At 36.0% G+C, this 18,316-nt stretch overlaps 1 protein-coding gene across 1 annotated transcript; it reads left to right on the forward strand.

Moving 5' to 3' along the window:
* The first annotated feature begins 130 nt into the window (after positions 1-130).
* LOC105450077 (pantothenate kinase 4) lies at positions 131-6,198 on the forward strand. The gene is given in 13 exon segments (XM_011689720.1): positions 131-630; positions 1,408-1,690; positions 1,850-2,033; positions 2,134-2,226; positions 2,476-2,623; positions 2,913-3,103; positions 3,304-3,578; positions 3,651-3,803; positions 3,911-3,998; positions 4,078-4,282; positions 4,408-4,565; positions 4,687-4,856; positions 4,973-6,198. Coding segments are annotated over 13 exon segments (2,424 nt in total). The 5' UTR covers positions 131-503; the 3' UTR covers positions 5,322-6,198.
* The last annotated feature ends 12,118 nt before the right edge of the window (positions 6,199-18,316 follow it).

Genomic DNA, 18,316 nt, shown 5'->3' on the forward strand with positions numbered 1-18,316 from the left:
TCTGTAACAATAATGTCGCGAATGCGTGCAATAAAGATCAGAAATTCTCGGCTGTTTCTCTGTCTTCCAGTCCCTGTCTATCCCTCCGTTTTGCCTGGTGTACCAAGTGCACACGTACATACATCTGTATGTATATTGTATACACAAATGTTCGTCGCGATACCCGATTTTTAAATCGGCATCCCGTGCCGTCCGAGTAAACCGGAGTAAACGCGAATAAATAGGATCTCGTTGCGCCACAGCTGTGAAAGAGAGAGGAAAAAGGGAGGGAAAACAAGGAAGGTTCCTTCGGGACAGTTCACGAGGATCCTTCCCGCTCGCGATTCGTTTCGATTGGCGATGGGATCGGAGACGACTTATCTCGCATCCCCGGGATCGCCCGTAATGTAGTCGCATTCGCCACCTGCCAGTCGCGTTTTAAATGCCCGTAGAGGTGCACGCGGTGTCGCGGTCAGTCATACACACAGTCGCGGGAGAAACCGAGGAGCGCGGATCGTCGTATCATGGACGTGGGGATGGCAGCGGAGGTCGACGGCGACGAACGGTCGCATCCACGTTGCATCAAATTGCCACCCGCCGTCGAGGTGTTCGCCAATTTGAAAAACGCGCAGACCTTCGCCATAGACATCGGTACGTCGTCGTCGGGGCCGGTCCCTTCGCGGTTCCCTGATCCCGCCCTGAGAGGTTAACCGCTCCGACCGTTATGGGAGATGTATAGGATATTCTGCAGTGTAGTAAATCTAACGTCTACATTGAGTTGACTATCGGGTCGAGCGTGATCACAACACGGTGTAACGTGATACCTGTTCACGTGAAGTGGCACGTTATTGCGTGCTAAATTATGTATCTGTGCTCCAACTTGTATGTACATAACAATTAACTGTCACTTGACTGCCCGAGAGAAAAGAAAGCACGAGTTAATAAATGTCTCATAGAACTGTCCTTTTAACGAGAATTTTGTTTAATTATTCTGTCAAGTTTTATTTTTATTTTTTTTTTTATCAGAATGTTAACACTGGAAGAAGTAATGGAATAGAATTTGCATTAGATTTTATATCACATCTCCCAACTTATATTTTACATCTTGTGCCTATAAAAAAATTATTTTGCATATAGTTTACACTATCTTGATTCTATTCTGTTGAAATAGTTTTAATCTCAATTTGATTGTCATGATTAGCTAGAATTGAATTGGAGAAAAATATTTGTACAGGATTTGTAACAGGATACAGCCTACAGTTATAAAAGATGTAATAAATTTATGAAAAATGCATTTAGAATAGTGTTTCTTAATTACATAATATTGCGTAATAAATTTTATTATTAAATATATTCTAAAGTTATAATCATCATTTTCATGTTCTTATGTTTTGCGTGCTATATAATTTATATTGTGTATTATTTCAGGATTGTCATTAACCAAAATCGCCTATTACTCAACCGTAAATTACCGCAAAGCTCTTTACGAGGATGCGGAGGGTTTAGGGAACAGTGGCGAACGAGCATATAAAGTATTCGAGGGTAATAGACTGCATTTTGTTAAGTTTGAGACAAGATATATCGAGAATTGCTTAGACTTTGTTAAAGAGAATTTAGTGGATGTTAAACGATTTCACGGGAAAAGTATTAAAGTTACTGGAGGCGGAGCATTCAAATATACCCCATTGCTACAAGAAAAATTAGGATTATTGTAAGTATACCTTTGTACTTCAGACTCTGTTTGCGATCCAATTGAAATTTCATTGTCAAATATATATTATAACATGAAATATTCAACTTTTTTGTTTAATTTTCGATACACGTAACTCTTGAGAGATTGTGTTTACTTATTGATAAGATAAAATTGCAGAGTTGACAAGGAAGACGAGATATACTGTCTGATAAAGGGTTGTAATTTCTTGCTTAAAAATATACCATGTGAGGCGTTTGAGTATCACCGCCATGCGAATCCAGAGTATAAGTTTCAAAAAGCTGGACCCAACATATTTCCATATTTGCTAGTTAATGTCGGCAGTGGCGTCAGTATTCTTAAAGTAAGTAGTACATATTTAGTAAAATTAGTACTTAGCAATAAATTTCAATAAGTAAATTTATTTCAAATTTACTTATTTAAAATTTTTTTTATTTTTATAGGTGGAATCAGATGAAGTATTTGAAAGAGTCGGAGGTACAGCCACAGGGGGAGGAACATTTTGGGGATTGGGATCGTTACTTACGAAAAGAAAGGTATGGAATTTATGCATAATTTTCTGACACCATAATTTCTTTTGATTACTGTTACAACAACATGACGTTGCACGTTAATTGAAACTTTATTTGGATGGATTGTTATGTAATCTTTACAAATATCTAGAAATGAAATAATGAAATAATTTATTATATGAGAAGATTCTGCTCCATCATAGTACCATTGAGTCATGTGAATTGTATATATAGATATGTATTAAAACAATGACTTTAAAAACACCCTACTAGGACTTTGATGAATTGCTGCAACTTGCAGAACAAGGAGATCACCGTAATGTAGATATGTTAGTGAAAGATATTTATGGGGGCGATTATTCCTCCCAAGGTTTATCTGGAGAGCTTATTGCATCATCTTTTGGCAAGGCGGTAGCTTGCGGTAAGCACGGCTACGTATAAACCATAAAAAGTTCACATCAAAACTTACAAGAGTCCGATTAAAATAATTTTTAAAAAATTACTCACACATTTCTGGTGCATTCTTTTTGAGATCAAAATTTTTGGGCCAAATTAAAAACATTCAATTATTCATAATTTTTTAATTATTTTATAAAATCATTGAAGTTTTAATAGAAATTATTATGATTTTACCAATCGATCCAATTCATGCGTCTATGAAATCGGCACAGTAGCGATTTTAGGTATTAATTATATTAATAACGTTTTAGGACAGCCAACATTTTCTGAAGCCGACCTCGCAAGGAGTTTACTGTTCACCATCAGCAATGATATTGGACACATAGCTAGTTTGTATGCAACCGTTTACAACATGGACAAGGTTTACTTTGGTGGTTATTTCCTTCGTAACCATCCACTATCAATGCACACCATCTCATACTCTATCAATTATTGGTCTCATGTTAGTCATTTTATATGATAGTCATTTACATTTACTTTCAATTTACTCTTACAATTTTTTTTTCTTACAAATCCAACAATATTCTTCAATCAAATAATTTCGTATAATTGGCTAAGCGTTAAAAGTGCAAGTCTTTGCGTAATTTGTGCATTTCTAGGTATAAAAATTTACATTTATTGTCACATATATCCATTATCTAGGATAAGGTAACGCCTCTCTTTCTTCGCCATGAAGGTTACCTTGGCGCAATTGGGGCATATTTGTACGGCACCGAACAGACAGACAAATACAGCTGGTTGGAAAATTATGCCGGGTCATCGAGTTTTAAAGATTCCGTGTCAACCGATCTCGGAATTAAGATCGATCAATTGGAAATCGATCAGGCGGAATATGCAGTTACGTTCTGCCCCCTACTAAAAGACCCCGCATCTTACAATCCGGACACTACAGATCTCGCTCAGGACAAGGAAGCAAGGTGAGACCTTTTTTTTTCTTTTAATTTCAAAGACAGTGATTATGTAAACATAGAGAATTAAAATGTTTATAGAGATTATTGGCTGCAATGTTTTGAAGAATCTGTGGATAAATTTGTATCGAGAGCTATTCGCAGTCAGCCGCACAGTCCGACAGCAGAGGACAGAGGGTTGAAATTAAAGGAGAAATACATAAACAGACTACACTACCTTCACGCGCAACCGTTGTAAGTTTTTCGTCGCCCCTGAAATACTAAAATTAACCGCATGCGGTAAAAAAAAAGCTAATTTATTTATTTATCAAATTATTAATTTATGTAATGCAAACTTGCAGTGCTTATGGAGCACTTACGGTCAGAATATTATTGGATACCATCGAGCATTGCATGAAAGAATTTGATTTTCCAGATCCGTATTTACATGTAGGTATTTCTAGTCTGTTTTTAAAATGAACGCATCGAAACAAAATTTATGTGTCACATCGTAATGCTTCGTTTGCAGCAAAAAAGAAAGGAGAACGAAGAAGCATTGGGGCATCTACACGATCGCGTAACTACTCTTGACAAATTAGAAGGTGCGGAAAAGATAAAAGCTTTGATTCTCGGCGTTCTCAGTGGTAATATATTCGATTGGGGTGCAAAAGATGTTGCAAAGTTATTGGAAACCGATGATTTTGGCTTTGAAGAAGCTCAAGCGAAAATTCCAGGTAAATCAATGTCATTAAATAAAGAAATTAATATTGCGAGATTTATCTTTCAATAAATTCTTTTCTATTCTCTTGATACATTTTGAAAGAATTTCTTAAAATAATATTCTATCACGAAAACATAGGTAGACCATGGCTACAGGATAATTTAGATGATTGGATACACAGATTACAGAATGGACCATCTCACAAATGTGCAGCCATCTTTGTCGATAATAGCGGCGTAGACATAGTTCTTGGAATCCTGCCATTTGCACGAGATTTGTTGCAACGGGGAACTAAAGTTAGTTTCACTGTTATGCATACTTGAATCGAGCTTTTTAAATTGGTTAAAAAAAAACGAGTATATTAAATAATTGATCAAATTTATTTGATCGCATTAAAATTGTCTTTTATGCGTTCAGGTAATATTGTGCGCTAATTCTATGCCAGCCTTGAATGATGTAACGTATCCTGAATTGGTCGTCATGTTACGAGACGCTGCCAAAATTTGTAATGTTCTCAAACAAGCGCTAGAAGACAATACTCTTATTGCTATGGAAACCGCGCAAGCAGGTCCTTGTCTGGATCTCAGGTAATTCGTTTTCATGTATAGAATATTTCATAGTGCTATTATTTTATTTCAAGTTTCATTAATTTAATATATATCCATTAATGTTAATTAACCAATATTATTTCATTATTTCACAGTCGTCTGAATTTGGATCTATGTCTCGCAATGGTCGAGCACAACGTAGACCTTATAGTCATCGAGGGAATGGGTAGAACTTTACACACGAATTTCCATGCTAAAATGAAGTGCGAGTGTCTGAAATTGGCGGTCGTGAAGAATCGATGGCTGGCGCTTCGTTTAGGCGGCGATATGTATGCTGTGATATGCAAATACGAGTAACCGCCGCCGAAGACCAACATTTACGATGTCGAGATAAAATCGGAGGCGATAAAAGAGTGTTGCCCGTCGAAATGTACAGGAAAGGCAACGGAACTTTGCAAGTGCGACAATTCTAGCGATAGAAGTACAAGTAAAGTACCGGTGTAAAAAAAGAAGCAATATAACGATTATATCCAGACTCTAGATAATTACCAATAATTAAATATTACAACACATTGCCTTCCGAAAAAGAGAAAAACTTAAAAAGACAGAGCTACGCGCAAATACGCTTAAATTCTAGAAATGTGATCGAGTCTGCACTGATGTTAGGAAACAAACATACAGATGAAATATCATGTGATTTGTCAGATAATCGTGATACAAGAGATTATTGAAATAATTTTATTGATAATCAATAAAATTATTTTATTAGTAATCTATCAATAAAATTTATCTTCTTCATTTTTTTTTATCGTAACGATTATTATATAATATGTTTGCCTTAGTTTTAATTTATTGTATTACTAGTATACTGTTGGTCTTCTCACACATCGTTCTCAAGTAATTAGTGTTAGCTTTATCGTCTGCCTTCCAAATTCTAGATTTCTTAATCTCTAAAATATTTTTATAGTCTAAGCTGCGCAAGATCCAAATGAAATTTCATAACTCTTATTCTATAACTATGATCAAAAACAACTTCCTTTTACCGTTAAGATATCTGCATGTTAAGTAAAACATCTCGAAAAGAAAAAAAATATTCGTGAAACGTAATTCGCGAAACGTTTTATTTGTATCGGGTAAATAAGATTTGACAAGATATTTTAACAATTTGTCTCACTTATGAATTAATAATTAACCGCAATACGCTTTATCAATCTTGTCCACATAGTTACAGTTAACATTAAAAAATTAGTTATTCATTTTTTTACAGAAATGCTAGGACTATCAATGTATATAAACATGCATGTTTGACCTTTATGTAAATGATTAAAATCGTTATATTCAAATAATTGGTTAAAGACAATAAAACCGTTTTTATGTATAATTTGCAGTTATCATAATCATTAGAAAAATTACGTTTATTTTTGGAGAAATCTATGCAGTATACATATATTAAAATACTGCATAGTACATTTTCTGTGATATTATGATATCCAAAGGAAATATAATATTATGGCACGTAACAAACTACAAGACTTTTTTCTAATGCTATAATTATAATAATCCCATATATTTTAATATATTTGATTATTATATATTTATCAAATATTTTAATATATTTAATATTTAATTATCCATTTGATAATACAAAAATTTGCCTTCTAAATTTGTTTTCATAGAGAACTTAAAAATGAAAGTATTGTTTTATGATTACATATTTAGCTAAATACAGGAATATAATAAAATAAAAAATGGAAAAACTAAAATAAAAAATGTATAAACATTTGTGGGAAATATTTTTAATCAAATTTAATCAGATTAATATTTGAAATTTGAAATTAAATCTGAATTAATTTGTTAATTCCAATATTGATTTGTCAAATTGGGATCAATACTAAAATGATTAAGAGAGATGGATGGCGTAAAGTGAGTTCAATAAGCTGAAACCTATCCTGAAACGGTATCCCGTAAAAGCAATATTTTAATGCGACAAACATAATTCTAATCATCTCTCTATGTACATATGTAATAAAATGTATATATTAAAACAGTAAAGATTGTAATACGCAGTGTAGATATATGATGTACACACAGTGCGACATCTGATTTCTTTTTGTGTGCTTTGTAACTCGAGTAAAATTCAAAATCTGTATGACGTTATATAATGAGTATCCATTATTACATGAAATATATTCTTTCTTTTAACATATTTGACGCTGTAAGAAGATTCATGCCTGCGAAATTTCGCGTTGCATCTAATATTTTCGTGAATAATTTTACATGCAAATTTCAAGATATTCTAGTCTCGTCTTGTTACGATAAAAAATAAATAAAAATGCGATAAGATTTTTATTTCGCTTCTCTTTACCATCATAATTTTTTCCTTAATTTCCTGTAAAGATACGATTTTTTCCAATTAATCAATTGACCACAAATTTAACAGATGAGACTATTAAAAGAAATTTTTAATATTCATGAAATAATAATTATTCATACATTAAAATAATTGTGTGATTTTTTTTCATCGTTGTGGTGTCTCCTGGTGTTTTACAATATATTTTCATATATTTTTTCAAAATAAATAACAATGTCATTTTTACCATAAAAACATGCAGAAGTATCGATATTATTATACTGGCACAAATGAAGAGATAATTTGCTATGCAAAATCTACTTGATTTTTTTCTATATATTCGAAATATTTTTCAAGAAAATATAGTTAAGAAAATCAAATAAAATTAAATGCAAAACTTAATAACATATATAAATAAGAATATAAATTAGATAAACAAAATTTTACATAAATTTTAGGAGTCTTTTTATCCGAGATTAGTTATAACATTTACGAGAAGATTCTATATGATTTTATTTCCTATCGAATATAACGAAAAAAATAGAAGAAAAAACGTTCTCTGCCTCCCTCTTAAATATAATTTACAAATAAAATAAGAAAAGGACCCATCATAGAGTGCCGTTCGATGGCTTTCATGGTTCGAAAATAAAATTTGAAAATAGACTTCATTCACGGAAAAATATAAAGAGAACCGAAGGAGCGAGAAAGAGAGTCGCGGTAGAAAGAAGAGCTGGGAAATGCGGGCTGGGTGATACGACGAAAACGAAGGAAAGAGGGTCCTGTGCATGCTAGACACGCTCCACGTCCATTTCTTTCAGCCACGTCCTACGCAGTGTCCAAGTCGGAGCTTTATTAAATTCCCGTTGCCGCGATATTGTCCAGTCGGGAAACCAGACCGGTGCGCGCAAGCTGACACAGCCAATTATCTCCCAATTTGTGCCGTTGTGATAATCGATACTCCTCCAGATATCGCCTCCAATCTGTATGTACCGTATGCCATTAATTTTACACAGACACCTCATCGAGTTACTGCGGCACAGCTAGCTAAAAATGGGATCTCATAATACTAATGGCCTTATTTACCAAATTCTTTTTTTTTTTAATTAATAGCTGGTTGTATATTAAATCTTTTACTGCCTTTAACTTCTGTGAACTTTGATTTTATATCGTAGAAGTAGAAAAATGTGCAAAAAAATTTATATACCTTCAGGAAAATTCAGCACCGTATTCTCGATATTAAACTTTGAGAAAGTTTGATACCGAGGGTAAGAAGCAAATTAAACAAACGTTTGAATTAATTAATAATCAAACAAATATAAACTTGCGTGTAGATTAAATAAAAATTAGATTTAAAAAAGTGGATTATGTAAAATAATTATAAAAAAATTTATTTGTCTCATAAATTTCAAACAGATGTAAACTTGAGTGTAAACTAATTGTATTACAATATTTTTTATAAAAAAAGCTTCTCTATTTAAAAGAGCTCGTACATGTAAAATAATTGTGTACGTGAGAAATTTATTTGTCTTACACGCGCTTACTTGCGCCAGAAATGCTGAAAAATTAAGCGCCGTTATTATGCGACATCGTGTTCCGCGGGAGAGGAAAATACGGGGGCTCGTGTATCTTACATGAAATAAATACCTAAGATTGGACGTTGCATCGAGCCCCCCCATGAATTTTTCATCTCCAATATACAAGGCCACTCGCACGAGACGGCCAACGTGTTCTATCTCTCCTCGTACAAGCTTCGCCGAACGTCTTCCATGTTATATTAGACGACGCCGGGGTAGAGCTTTGACACAACGGACGCGCTTGAGGGAAATTATATCTGTTGTGGCGCTTATCGATTTATACGAAGTGATTAAACTTTCGTGTAACCTCCGCGTTCTGTATGTGACAAGGTAAATTAAAGTAGTATCGACTGGTGGCGATGCTTATAAAAGATAAATTAGATTCGCATGATTTGAAGCGCGCCGCTCGATTTGATTATATATAAGGGCGGAAAGGATTTTTACAAAATTGAAACAATTCCGCAAAAATCGAAAAAAAAAGGACTACCAATTTCAACCAGATGCAACTGCAAAGCTGGCAGCTTTCACTGAGAGCAAAGCTTTCCAATAACATTTTTGTGCAAAGGAATGGCTCCGCTAGCGGATTGCACGCGCGATTGGTTAGAATAAAATTTTTCATTTTTTCTAACAGGGATGCTTCGAATCTTTTGAACGCGTGTAAATGCGTATTCTTCAAAGAATTACAAAGCGTTTGTTTTAATTAAAGTGTCGGAACGGCGCCACGTCAGCGACGTGATATAAATTGTTATGTTTAATGTCGAACGCAGAATTGCCAAATGATTCCGATTTTCATATAGGATTGAATTTCATAGTATTCAATTTTGTTGTCGCCATTTGCGGCCATTCAATAATTTAAATCAAATATCGCGCGCTCAAACACGAATAAATTAATTAATCCCAGAGAGAGAAAAATTTTTTCGCTTCTAATAAATGTTGGATCTCGCACAAATAATCGGATTATAACAAAATAATAAATTGCTAAAATATAATAAATAATCGAGTGTGATAAACAATACGTCGCATTATTATTCATATATATTAGCGCGCATAAATCGGCAATCCCACGGAAATCACGGTATATACGAAAATTTCAATTAATTTGTAATGTATGTAGAAAGAGAGAGAGAGAGAAATTTTCCTGCCGATAATGCACGATTCGATCAGCGGTTCCCCGCATTATTTCGGACTTGTTTAATCATCGTGTGCACGTTAAAAAAAAAAGAATTCACGTAATTTACACGAAAGTTCTACGAAACAGCGCGCAATTAAAACGCTGCGCGCAATAAAGCAATTCTTTTGCCGGTACATTTTTAACGTAACGTAAACGTGTCGCGGCGGCGCCGCGAAGGGGTGAGGGAGGGCCGGGGATAAAAATTGAATTTGTATTGAAAACAACGCTTTTCATTTCCGCGGGACATTACAGCTTTAACGAGAGGCATATACATACATATGTATCCGCGTGCACACGGAAAAGTTTCCTGACGCTGACGCAACGCACCGTCCTTCTTTCGGATGGGATCATTTTACTTTTGTCACTGGATATTTCGAAATCTGCGCGAGAGGCGGGCCGGAAGTGTGCCGCAGTGACATTACTTCCAATATATCTCTCTCGACAGAGAAAGGGTGGGAGGGAGGAATCGGCTGTGTCCTTTTAATGTATTTTGATAGAACACCGCAATTCGGCCAGATCAATATTTCAAGCCGGGATGCGCTCTCCTGTTACGATACAATCTGATACGGATTATACGCGAGGATTTTATTCATTTATTTATATTACTCGCGGCAACGAGAGCCGAGTCGTGCACGCGCGCGTATTTCATTATCCGTCAAAGTGTATTTTATATTTAAAAAAATTAAAGCGCACTACTTCGCCATTTCGTTTTCATTTCGGCTTCCGTCCGCGCGATCGAGATTGCAGGGCGGAACTCTAATCGCAGACACCAATTGTCCGACCGCATATGTATTACCTGAGCAATGCGGTGAACACGGGCTTCATATACGCGGGGAAGTATAGCTGTTGTGCCACGGGAAGTAAAATAATTGCTCGCTACTTCGGCGCTCTACAGCCTCGCCTCGCGTCAGATTTCGCGGTCCACAGACGCTTTTTATACACGGTGTATTCTTTTACGTGTGCGCATTTCATATTTTATATAAACGCGCCTATACATATTCGCGTATATACATTTTTGTTTCTTCAGATATTTTTTTCCGTATAATGGCGGCGCAAGCGCTGTAAAATTTTAAACGCGGAATCCTAGCTGATTGCCGATACGAATTGTAGATCATCTTACGAGTGTGCGGGCTTTTACGAGATTCCGTAAATAAATCCCGGTGGACAAATCCCGGAACGTAAATAATTAAAATATGCATTTCGCGCGTCATTCAAAGTGTCGGATCAACATGTTTTAATTAACAAAATTCTATGTAACGTCATCGCGCATACGTCGAACGCGTATATCGGCGAAAGTATATCGGCCACCGTCATGTATCGCGGCCCATTAAAACGTTTGAATAGTACGCGATAATACAAAATGCGTTTAACGGCCGCGCGATAAAGCGAAATATTTTAATGATCGCATAAAGTGAAATGATTCATTAATCGCGATAACGCCTCCTTACTGTTGCACACACCAATCGTTTTAATACTTAATATCAAAACGTTTCGTCGTTAACGTTTTATCGCGTCCACACTCGATCGCGCGCGTTTCGCAAATTCGCGATGCTCCCTCGAAAATGCGAAGCGCAAAACGCCGCGCCCGCCGTGAACATTTAATCGTTATATAATATTGTTGTAACGTTACACGATATTATTAACTTGTCGCCGTGTTATCGTACGAGAAATGGCAATCGGAGTGTTATTATCTGATATGATATTATCGGGTATTGTTGCGTTTTGCGTTTGCATCTCCCCTTCGCGGAGAGGAGGCAAATTATTAAAGCGTCGACTGCGGGACATTCGATTCCACGGTGAACAGGTTAAAAATGCGGAGAAGTTGTGCACGTGTATTTTATGCATGTTTAAAGAAGAAACGGAAGAAAACCCCGAAGGGATATTCGGTCGGGGTTGATTAATGCGTTTCGTAGCCGCGGCCGCGCTCGCGATGATAACGGCAGGACGCGTATCCTCGAAGCGAAGCGGAAGAGAAAGAGGAAGAAGACGAGAAAGAAAGAGAGAGGAAAAGAAAAAAAGAAGCGCCGGGGACCCGATTAATTATTTCAATTTTCCATAGCGATGCGCTCCCGTTGAAAAAGTACGGGGGAAGCGTATCCAGCGGCGACTATAAAACGGCCGCCGCCGTTTTATTCCGCCGACTACCCCCGCAGCACGCCGCGACCGATCTGCTTTTCATTTTTTTTCCTCTTCTTCGTCTTCTCTTCTTTTTTTCTCGTTCTCGTTTTTCCGCCACCGCCGCCACGGTGGATCCCCTACCTAATGGTCCTTTCTCGAGTCCCGGACTGGCGGGAACCTGCTGCAACGTTCGCGCGAGGATCTATTTATCAAGGTCCCGGACGGGCCCGCGCGCGGCCAGCGCGAGATAAATAATTCCGCTACGCCCGTTGGTATCGCCGCGGACCATTTCCGCAGCTTTCCCTCTGCACTTATTTCCCATCCGTGCTGAGGGAGAGCAGCGGGAGGAGGAGGAGGGAGAAAAGCGCGCTTGCTAAGGACATTGTTTAATCGAAGTATGCTAATGAACACATTTCCGGGACGCGGGACCGCAACGCCGTGTTGAGAGCACGGGCGTTGTCTGTTGTTGAAAATCACGCGTCGTAATGGATATCTCTTCCCCAGGATCTTTGCGAAACGACCTTTTTTTACACCTACCGCACTTCCATCCAGTCTGAAAGCTCTCTCTTTCGTGACGAGCGAAGGTTTTACCTTATCGAAGTTTGCTCTTTGGGCGTTTAGATCATTTTTTTCCCCTGCGATTATTTGATGTTTTTCTTTTTAAAGGATAAGATCCACTTTTCACCATCAAATAGTTTTTTTTTAAACGATAAACCTATGAAAGAAGCGATTTTGAAATGATAATTCCAGCAAAGCGGATCGATATATTTAAAATCATTAATAAGTATATAAAGCGGATCGCGATATTTAAAATCATTAATATAAATATATAAGTGCATATTATATATTTATAGAAACTTCTTAAAAAGATACTTAAAAATAACGTACTGATATGTCTCTTAACAAAATATCAGGGAATGGAAATTTTTCAAAAGTAACTAGTTATCGTGTTACTCGTTATCGAATAAAAATACTAACATAGTTACTGTTACTAGTTACTGTTTTTTAAAAGTAAAACTCGTTACCGTTACTGTTACTTAAAAAAATAACGATTTGTTTCTGTTATTTTTTTAATGCTGAAACAAGATCGGTATAATTATTTACTCTTGCAATTTTTTGTTTAAATCTTAATAAGAGTAATACAACAATAAACCGACATGTAAACAATGACACAATTAGAAAAAGAAATGCCTTTTTGATACGAGCTAGAGCTTCTAGCTTCGTGCTTAATATTTTAAAGTAAATTTGTATACGTATTCAATTCTACAAATCACGTGCCAATTAAATTTTCGATCTTGAAATGCAATCCGGCTGATATTTTTCACAATAAATCTTTCACAGTATTTTAAGATGCTTATTAACGTAAATATTTTATTAAATTACTTGTCAATTTAACTTATGATATTGATTAATTCATGGTATTCTTAAAATACGTCATAAATCAATATCACAGAGCCGTATTAATATCTTAAGACATTATATATAAAACAGTCTTAAAATCAAAAATAAATTATGAATACTAATTAAAGGCTGAAGATTGAATATACGAAAATTTTGTCATAAGTAGGTTTAAAATGCAAAAAAATAACGATAAAAGTAACTGTATAATTTATTACTGAAAAAATATAACTACGTTACAGTGCCAAAAAAATAACGCCGTTATAAAAAAAAATTGTAACGGTAACGGTATTACAAGTTATAAATTATTTCCAATCCCTGCAAAGTATTAATTTCAAAATCCATTTTAATACAAACATCCATAAAAAATGCGTTTCGTCAATAATATGTTCAAAGAATTTGTATATTTAATTAATTTCTGGATAAAAATACTTCTTTAGAAATACAATGCTTCTTATATTGTCTCAGACAAACAAGTTTATTTTGATTTCCAGAGAGATGTCCGTCAAGATTTCACAGAAAAACGTCATGAAACGTTATAAAGCTCTACAGGTCAAGGACCATAATTGATCTCAATTGATGAGTCAAGCCATTATGCTGAACCCCTCTCATGTCGTTTATGACGATCCAGGTTCTCCTCTTTGCGCCAAGGTCGCTATAAATTCTTGAGGAAACACTAAACCCATGCATTAACGTCATAACAAGCTGTCAGATAATAACGAGTCTTATGAATAAAGTGGAGCAACGAGCTTCTTCTCCACTCCCCGCTTTAATAAATAGAGGCGAAAAATACGGGGGATCTTAGAGCGTTTGTTTGTGTTTCAAATTAAAACTTCTGCACGAAAAATACCGCGGAGAGATATGAATAATAAAAAGCGGCAGTTACATCTTATGATTACGTTATACGCGTGTTTGTACAACTAAAAAGCTCCATCGAATCTAGACTGTGATAAAATGGATAATTTCGCAGTGTGGATATTCATAAATTTTAATAATATTATTTGATAAAACAATTATGTAAGAAAACTTCTAGAATGTCTTATCGTGTGCGTTACGAATTTTTCGATTATATCAATTATGCTAATATTTTATTCTTAAACACTGGAATAATTAAACATTGGGTGGGACATCTAAAGTAAAATGGAATATGTCGAAACGAAAATCGGTAGATAAAAATATTTCAGACAAAAGTTGTACTTTTGTTATTTTTAACAAATCTTGGATGGCATGTTTTTAAAAGTGCATCTTTGATTAAAAGTCTGCGTATAAAGTCTTAACTCTTAGCTCATATAAAATCAATTAGTAGCGAGACATACTCAAAAGAAAAAAATGATCGAAAAACATAATTTGCGATAAATTAAACGATCAACTACAAATCTATGCTTTTACGAATACCTCTACGTTTATTTCCACGCAATTAACATGACTGGTGAAAGCAATAGGTAACAGCCGGAACTTGCATTTACCAACTACATTTTTGAGTGAGATTTAACAAGCGGCTAACTAGTACGACCTGCAGGATTAAAGCTCGTTACGAGCAAGGCTCTCCTTCGATTCGAGCGAATTATCGTACACGCGCAATTGGCCGTCGTAATCGTCGGCGACCCCGGCGCTCTCTTTGAATCAACGCGACTTACGTCCTCGTTAATCGTTAACGTCAGCGGTTTTTATTTCCACAGCCGTTTCCGGAATTTCGTATTCACAAGGGCAACGGAGAGAAAACGGACGGCCACAAAAAGATCTCTAAGACACACGGGGGAACTTTGTTTTCGTATAAAGCGCCGGGATGTACGAAAGCGTCCTCTTGGATACTATAAGGTCCACTTTCTTAGGAACCTTGTTGTCTCTCACGCTTCTATATTCTTGCGCGCGACCAAACGTATTCGAGGTATACTCGCAAGAAAGCCTCCCTCATTAGTATGACCGCAATTTCAGACCGAGCTCGTTGTCATAGCACTGTTAATAGGATTGCATTCGAGTTACAAATTGGAATCAACAATAATATTCTGTTTGGCATGCGTAGAGAAGCTGGCCCAGAGAAGAACACATTCTCTCGCTCATTTACTTAATTTAATGAAATTATTTCTAGTGTGTCTGATAAATATAACCAATATTAGAATAAATGAATAATGAATATGAATACAATTTCTTTATTCGCGGGAAGACGAATAAATACTTTTTATTTAATTTAAATGAATGTATTTATGAATGTGCTTATGAATATTTTCGATTTCGTATTCATTTCTGCTCTGTACTATCTGCACACAACTTGCAAGCATAGAATAAACAGAATTTTACAGAAATCTATAAAAACAATAAAACCGTCAGAGAATCATGTAATATTCTATTCTTCAGTTAACATTATGTCCGAGAAAATCACATTCAAAAAGGAATAAGAAAAATAATATATGCGAGGCAGAATCATTATCATAATTGTGTTTTTCTTTCCAATTAAAGATTACAAGTTTTAAAGACAAGACTTAATAACATATTATCTAATGACTTAGAATCATTAAAGTGCTTGCTGTGATTACGCACGTTAAGGGATAAATGATTGCTTTCAATTTTTATAAATTTTGTTTGAATATAAATATTCGTACAATACTCATGAATAAATATTTGTGAAAACTCAAAGTTTTGATTGAATATATAAATGAATGTTTTTTTAATGTAAAAATTTTGAATATAATTTGTAGCTCAATTACACTTTTTTTATATTCATTAGGTACACTAATTATTTTCATCAATCTTGATGAATTGATTAATATACGATCAAGAAATCAAAATGAAACAAACATCTCAAATATCTTATTAAATTTTGATAACAATTTTCTCGGTGAAATGTAATTATAAAAATGAACTGTTCGAGAAAATGATTTCGAGAACCCCTTGTGGCGGCTGCGTTGCGTTTAGGAATTTTCTAATTGCATAATTTAGTGTTCTGTTTTATTAATTGCATTAGGAAGTACGTAACAAGACTCTGGAGTCGAGTCTAGAGAGAAAGAGAGAGAGAGAGAAAGAGAGACCGAGTTCACTTCAGGCGGCCCTTTTATAATAGACGGTTTCCTGCAGCGGCTTTTTCTCTTACAGCCTTCGTTTATTCGAGAGTCAAATCGAGCGGAGCAGATTAAAATGGTGAGAGCACACGGAAGCTCATACACTTTGTACCCCGGGGTCATTCACACATCAAAACGGCTTCAACGCTTCCCTATGATACACGATGTGCTGAACAACAAGATGTATATTGTAATTGTTCTATAATTAACAAAATACTGTATACAAAATAAAAAATACATTTTATACTTTATCCTCTAAGTTCTATAATTTTTTCAGCAACGTTTTATATATCTATATGAAAATTTAAAAAAAATTATAACGTACGCTTACTGAAAATTAATTTTAAATAGCACGCCTGCAGATAAACTAAAGATATACCGAATCACTTCAATCTAATTAAAATATTAATCAAATATTATCCAAAATCAAAAGATTTTGGAAAGTCTTGAAAGTCTTAATTGTGCGTGTATCGAAAACATATATATAATTCTTTTATATAACACTTTACGTTATTACTTCATAATCCTCTATAATTTTTATTTCATTCACAAGCAACAATCTTATTTGAAGAATCCTTAATCGTTTATTTATATTAATATTCAATTTATAAATTATTCAAATGCTTGAAAGAAAGAAAAAAAAAACAATTTTCCAGACATTTAGAATTCTTTCAAGAAGTCATTCGGAACATTCCAAAGATTTTTCAAGACCCTCGAGGAATTTTCGATTTCGATGTCCGAATAAGTTTGAAACTTTATACGATTAAATTGTTTGGAAACGTACGGAAGAAGGGCTCGAGGGCGATCCCCATGGTGCAGCAGGACACGCGGGTAAAGATCGTACAGTCTTAAACACGATAGCCTACAGAGAAAAGCGAGGGAGAATATTTCTTAACCGGTCGTTCACTGGCGCCGTCATTCTACAGTCGCGTCATTAGCAGAACAGAAGCCAGCCGCGAAGTGGCAGGCTCCAACCCTTCGGTCCCTGGTATACACGTGCCTGTTTATTCACCTGCTATCGACGAGATCCCACGTTGAAAGGATCGCTTCATCGGCGCATGAGGGAATTGCTCACGATCACGCCTCCGCGAATTTTGCACGAACCGCCGGATAATGCCGCAGGCACAGGCACACGGACGGAAACACACCGCACAAACACACACACGCGCGCGTGCTCTCTCACGATCGCCTGTGGGAGCAGCGAGGCGTTTTCTCGCGCGGAGTGTGGAGAGTGCGGTGGTTGTGCAACAGGATTTCCCAACCGCCGATCCGGTCCGGATGGACCGCCGCGCTCCGGGATTTAATTTTCATTACGCGTTTGATATAAGCGCCGCCCGACTTTCGCAGCAATTTAATCGTCCGGCGACCATGAGGTCCAGCCGCAAATGAATATTATCGAGATAATATTAATAACTTATTAGCCATTACGATTTATTGGCGAACGGTCTCTCCCCCCTCGATCGATTGGAACGGCGAGTTTAGAGAACCGTTCACCTCTCTTCCTTCTCTCTCTTTCTCTCCTCTCTCTGATCGATACTATCCTAGCGAATATGTAAACGTGACGCGTCGACCGTTTCTGCGGCGATGAGGGCGACAATGAACGCGTTGTCGAGCTTGAACGTTATCGAGATGTGTGTCCATTACCCGTGACGGATGTGACATCAGCGTACGCGGCATTGTCGCATTCACCATCTGTGTGGAACAATCGTGATACACACATACACACACGCTACATATATTGCTCGTGAAAACGCGTAAGGGAAAGTTTGGAGAAGCTCACATCGCTGGTTACGAGCCCTATACTGTCTAAAAGAAACACTCGCGTATAACAG

This window comes from Wasmannia auropunctata, unplaced genomic scaffold (assembly GCF_000956235.1).
Source record: "Wasmannia auropunctata unplaced genomic scaffold, wasmannia.A_1.0 LD336069.1, whole genome shotgun sequence".
NCBI lineage: Eukaryota > Metazoa > Arthropoda > Insecta > Hymenoptera > Formicidae > Wasmannia > Wasmannia auropunctata.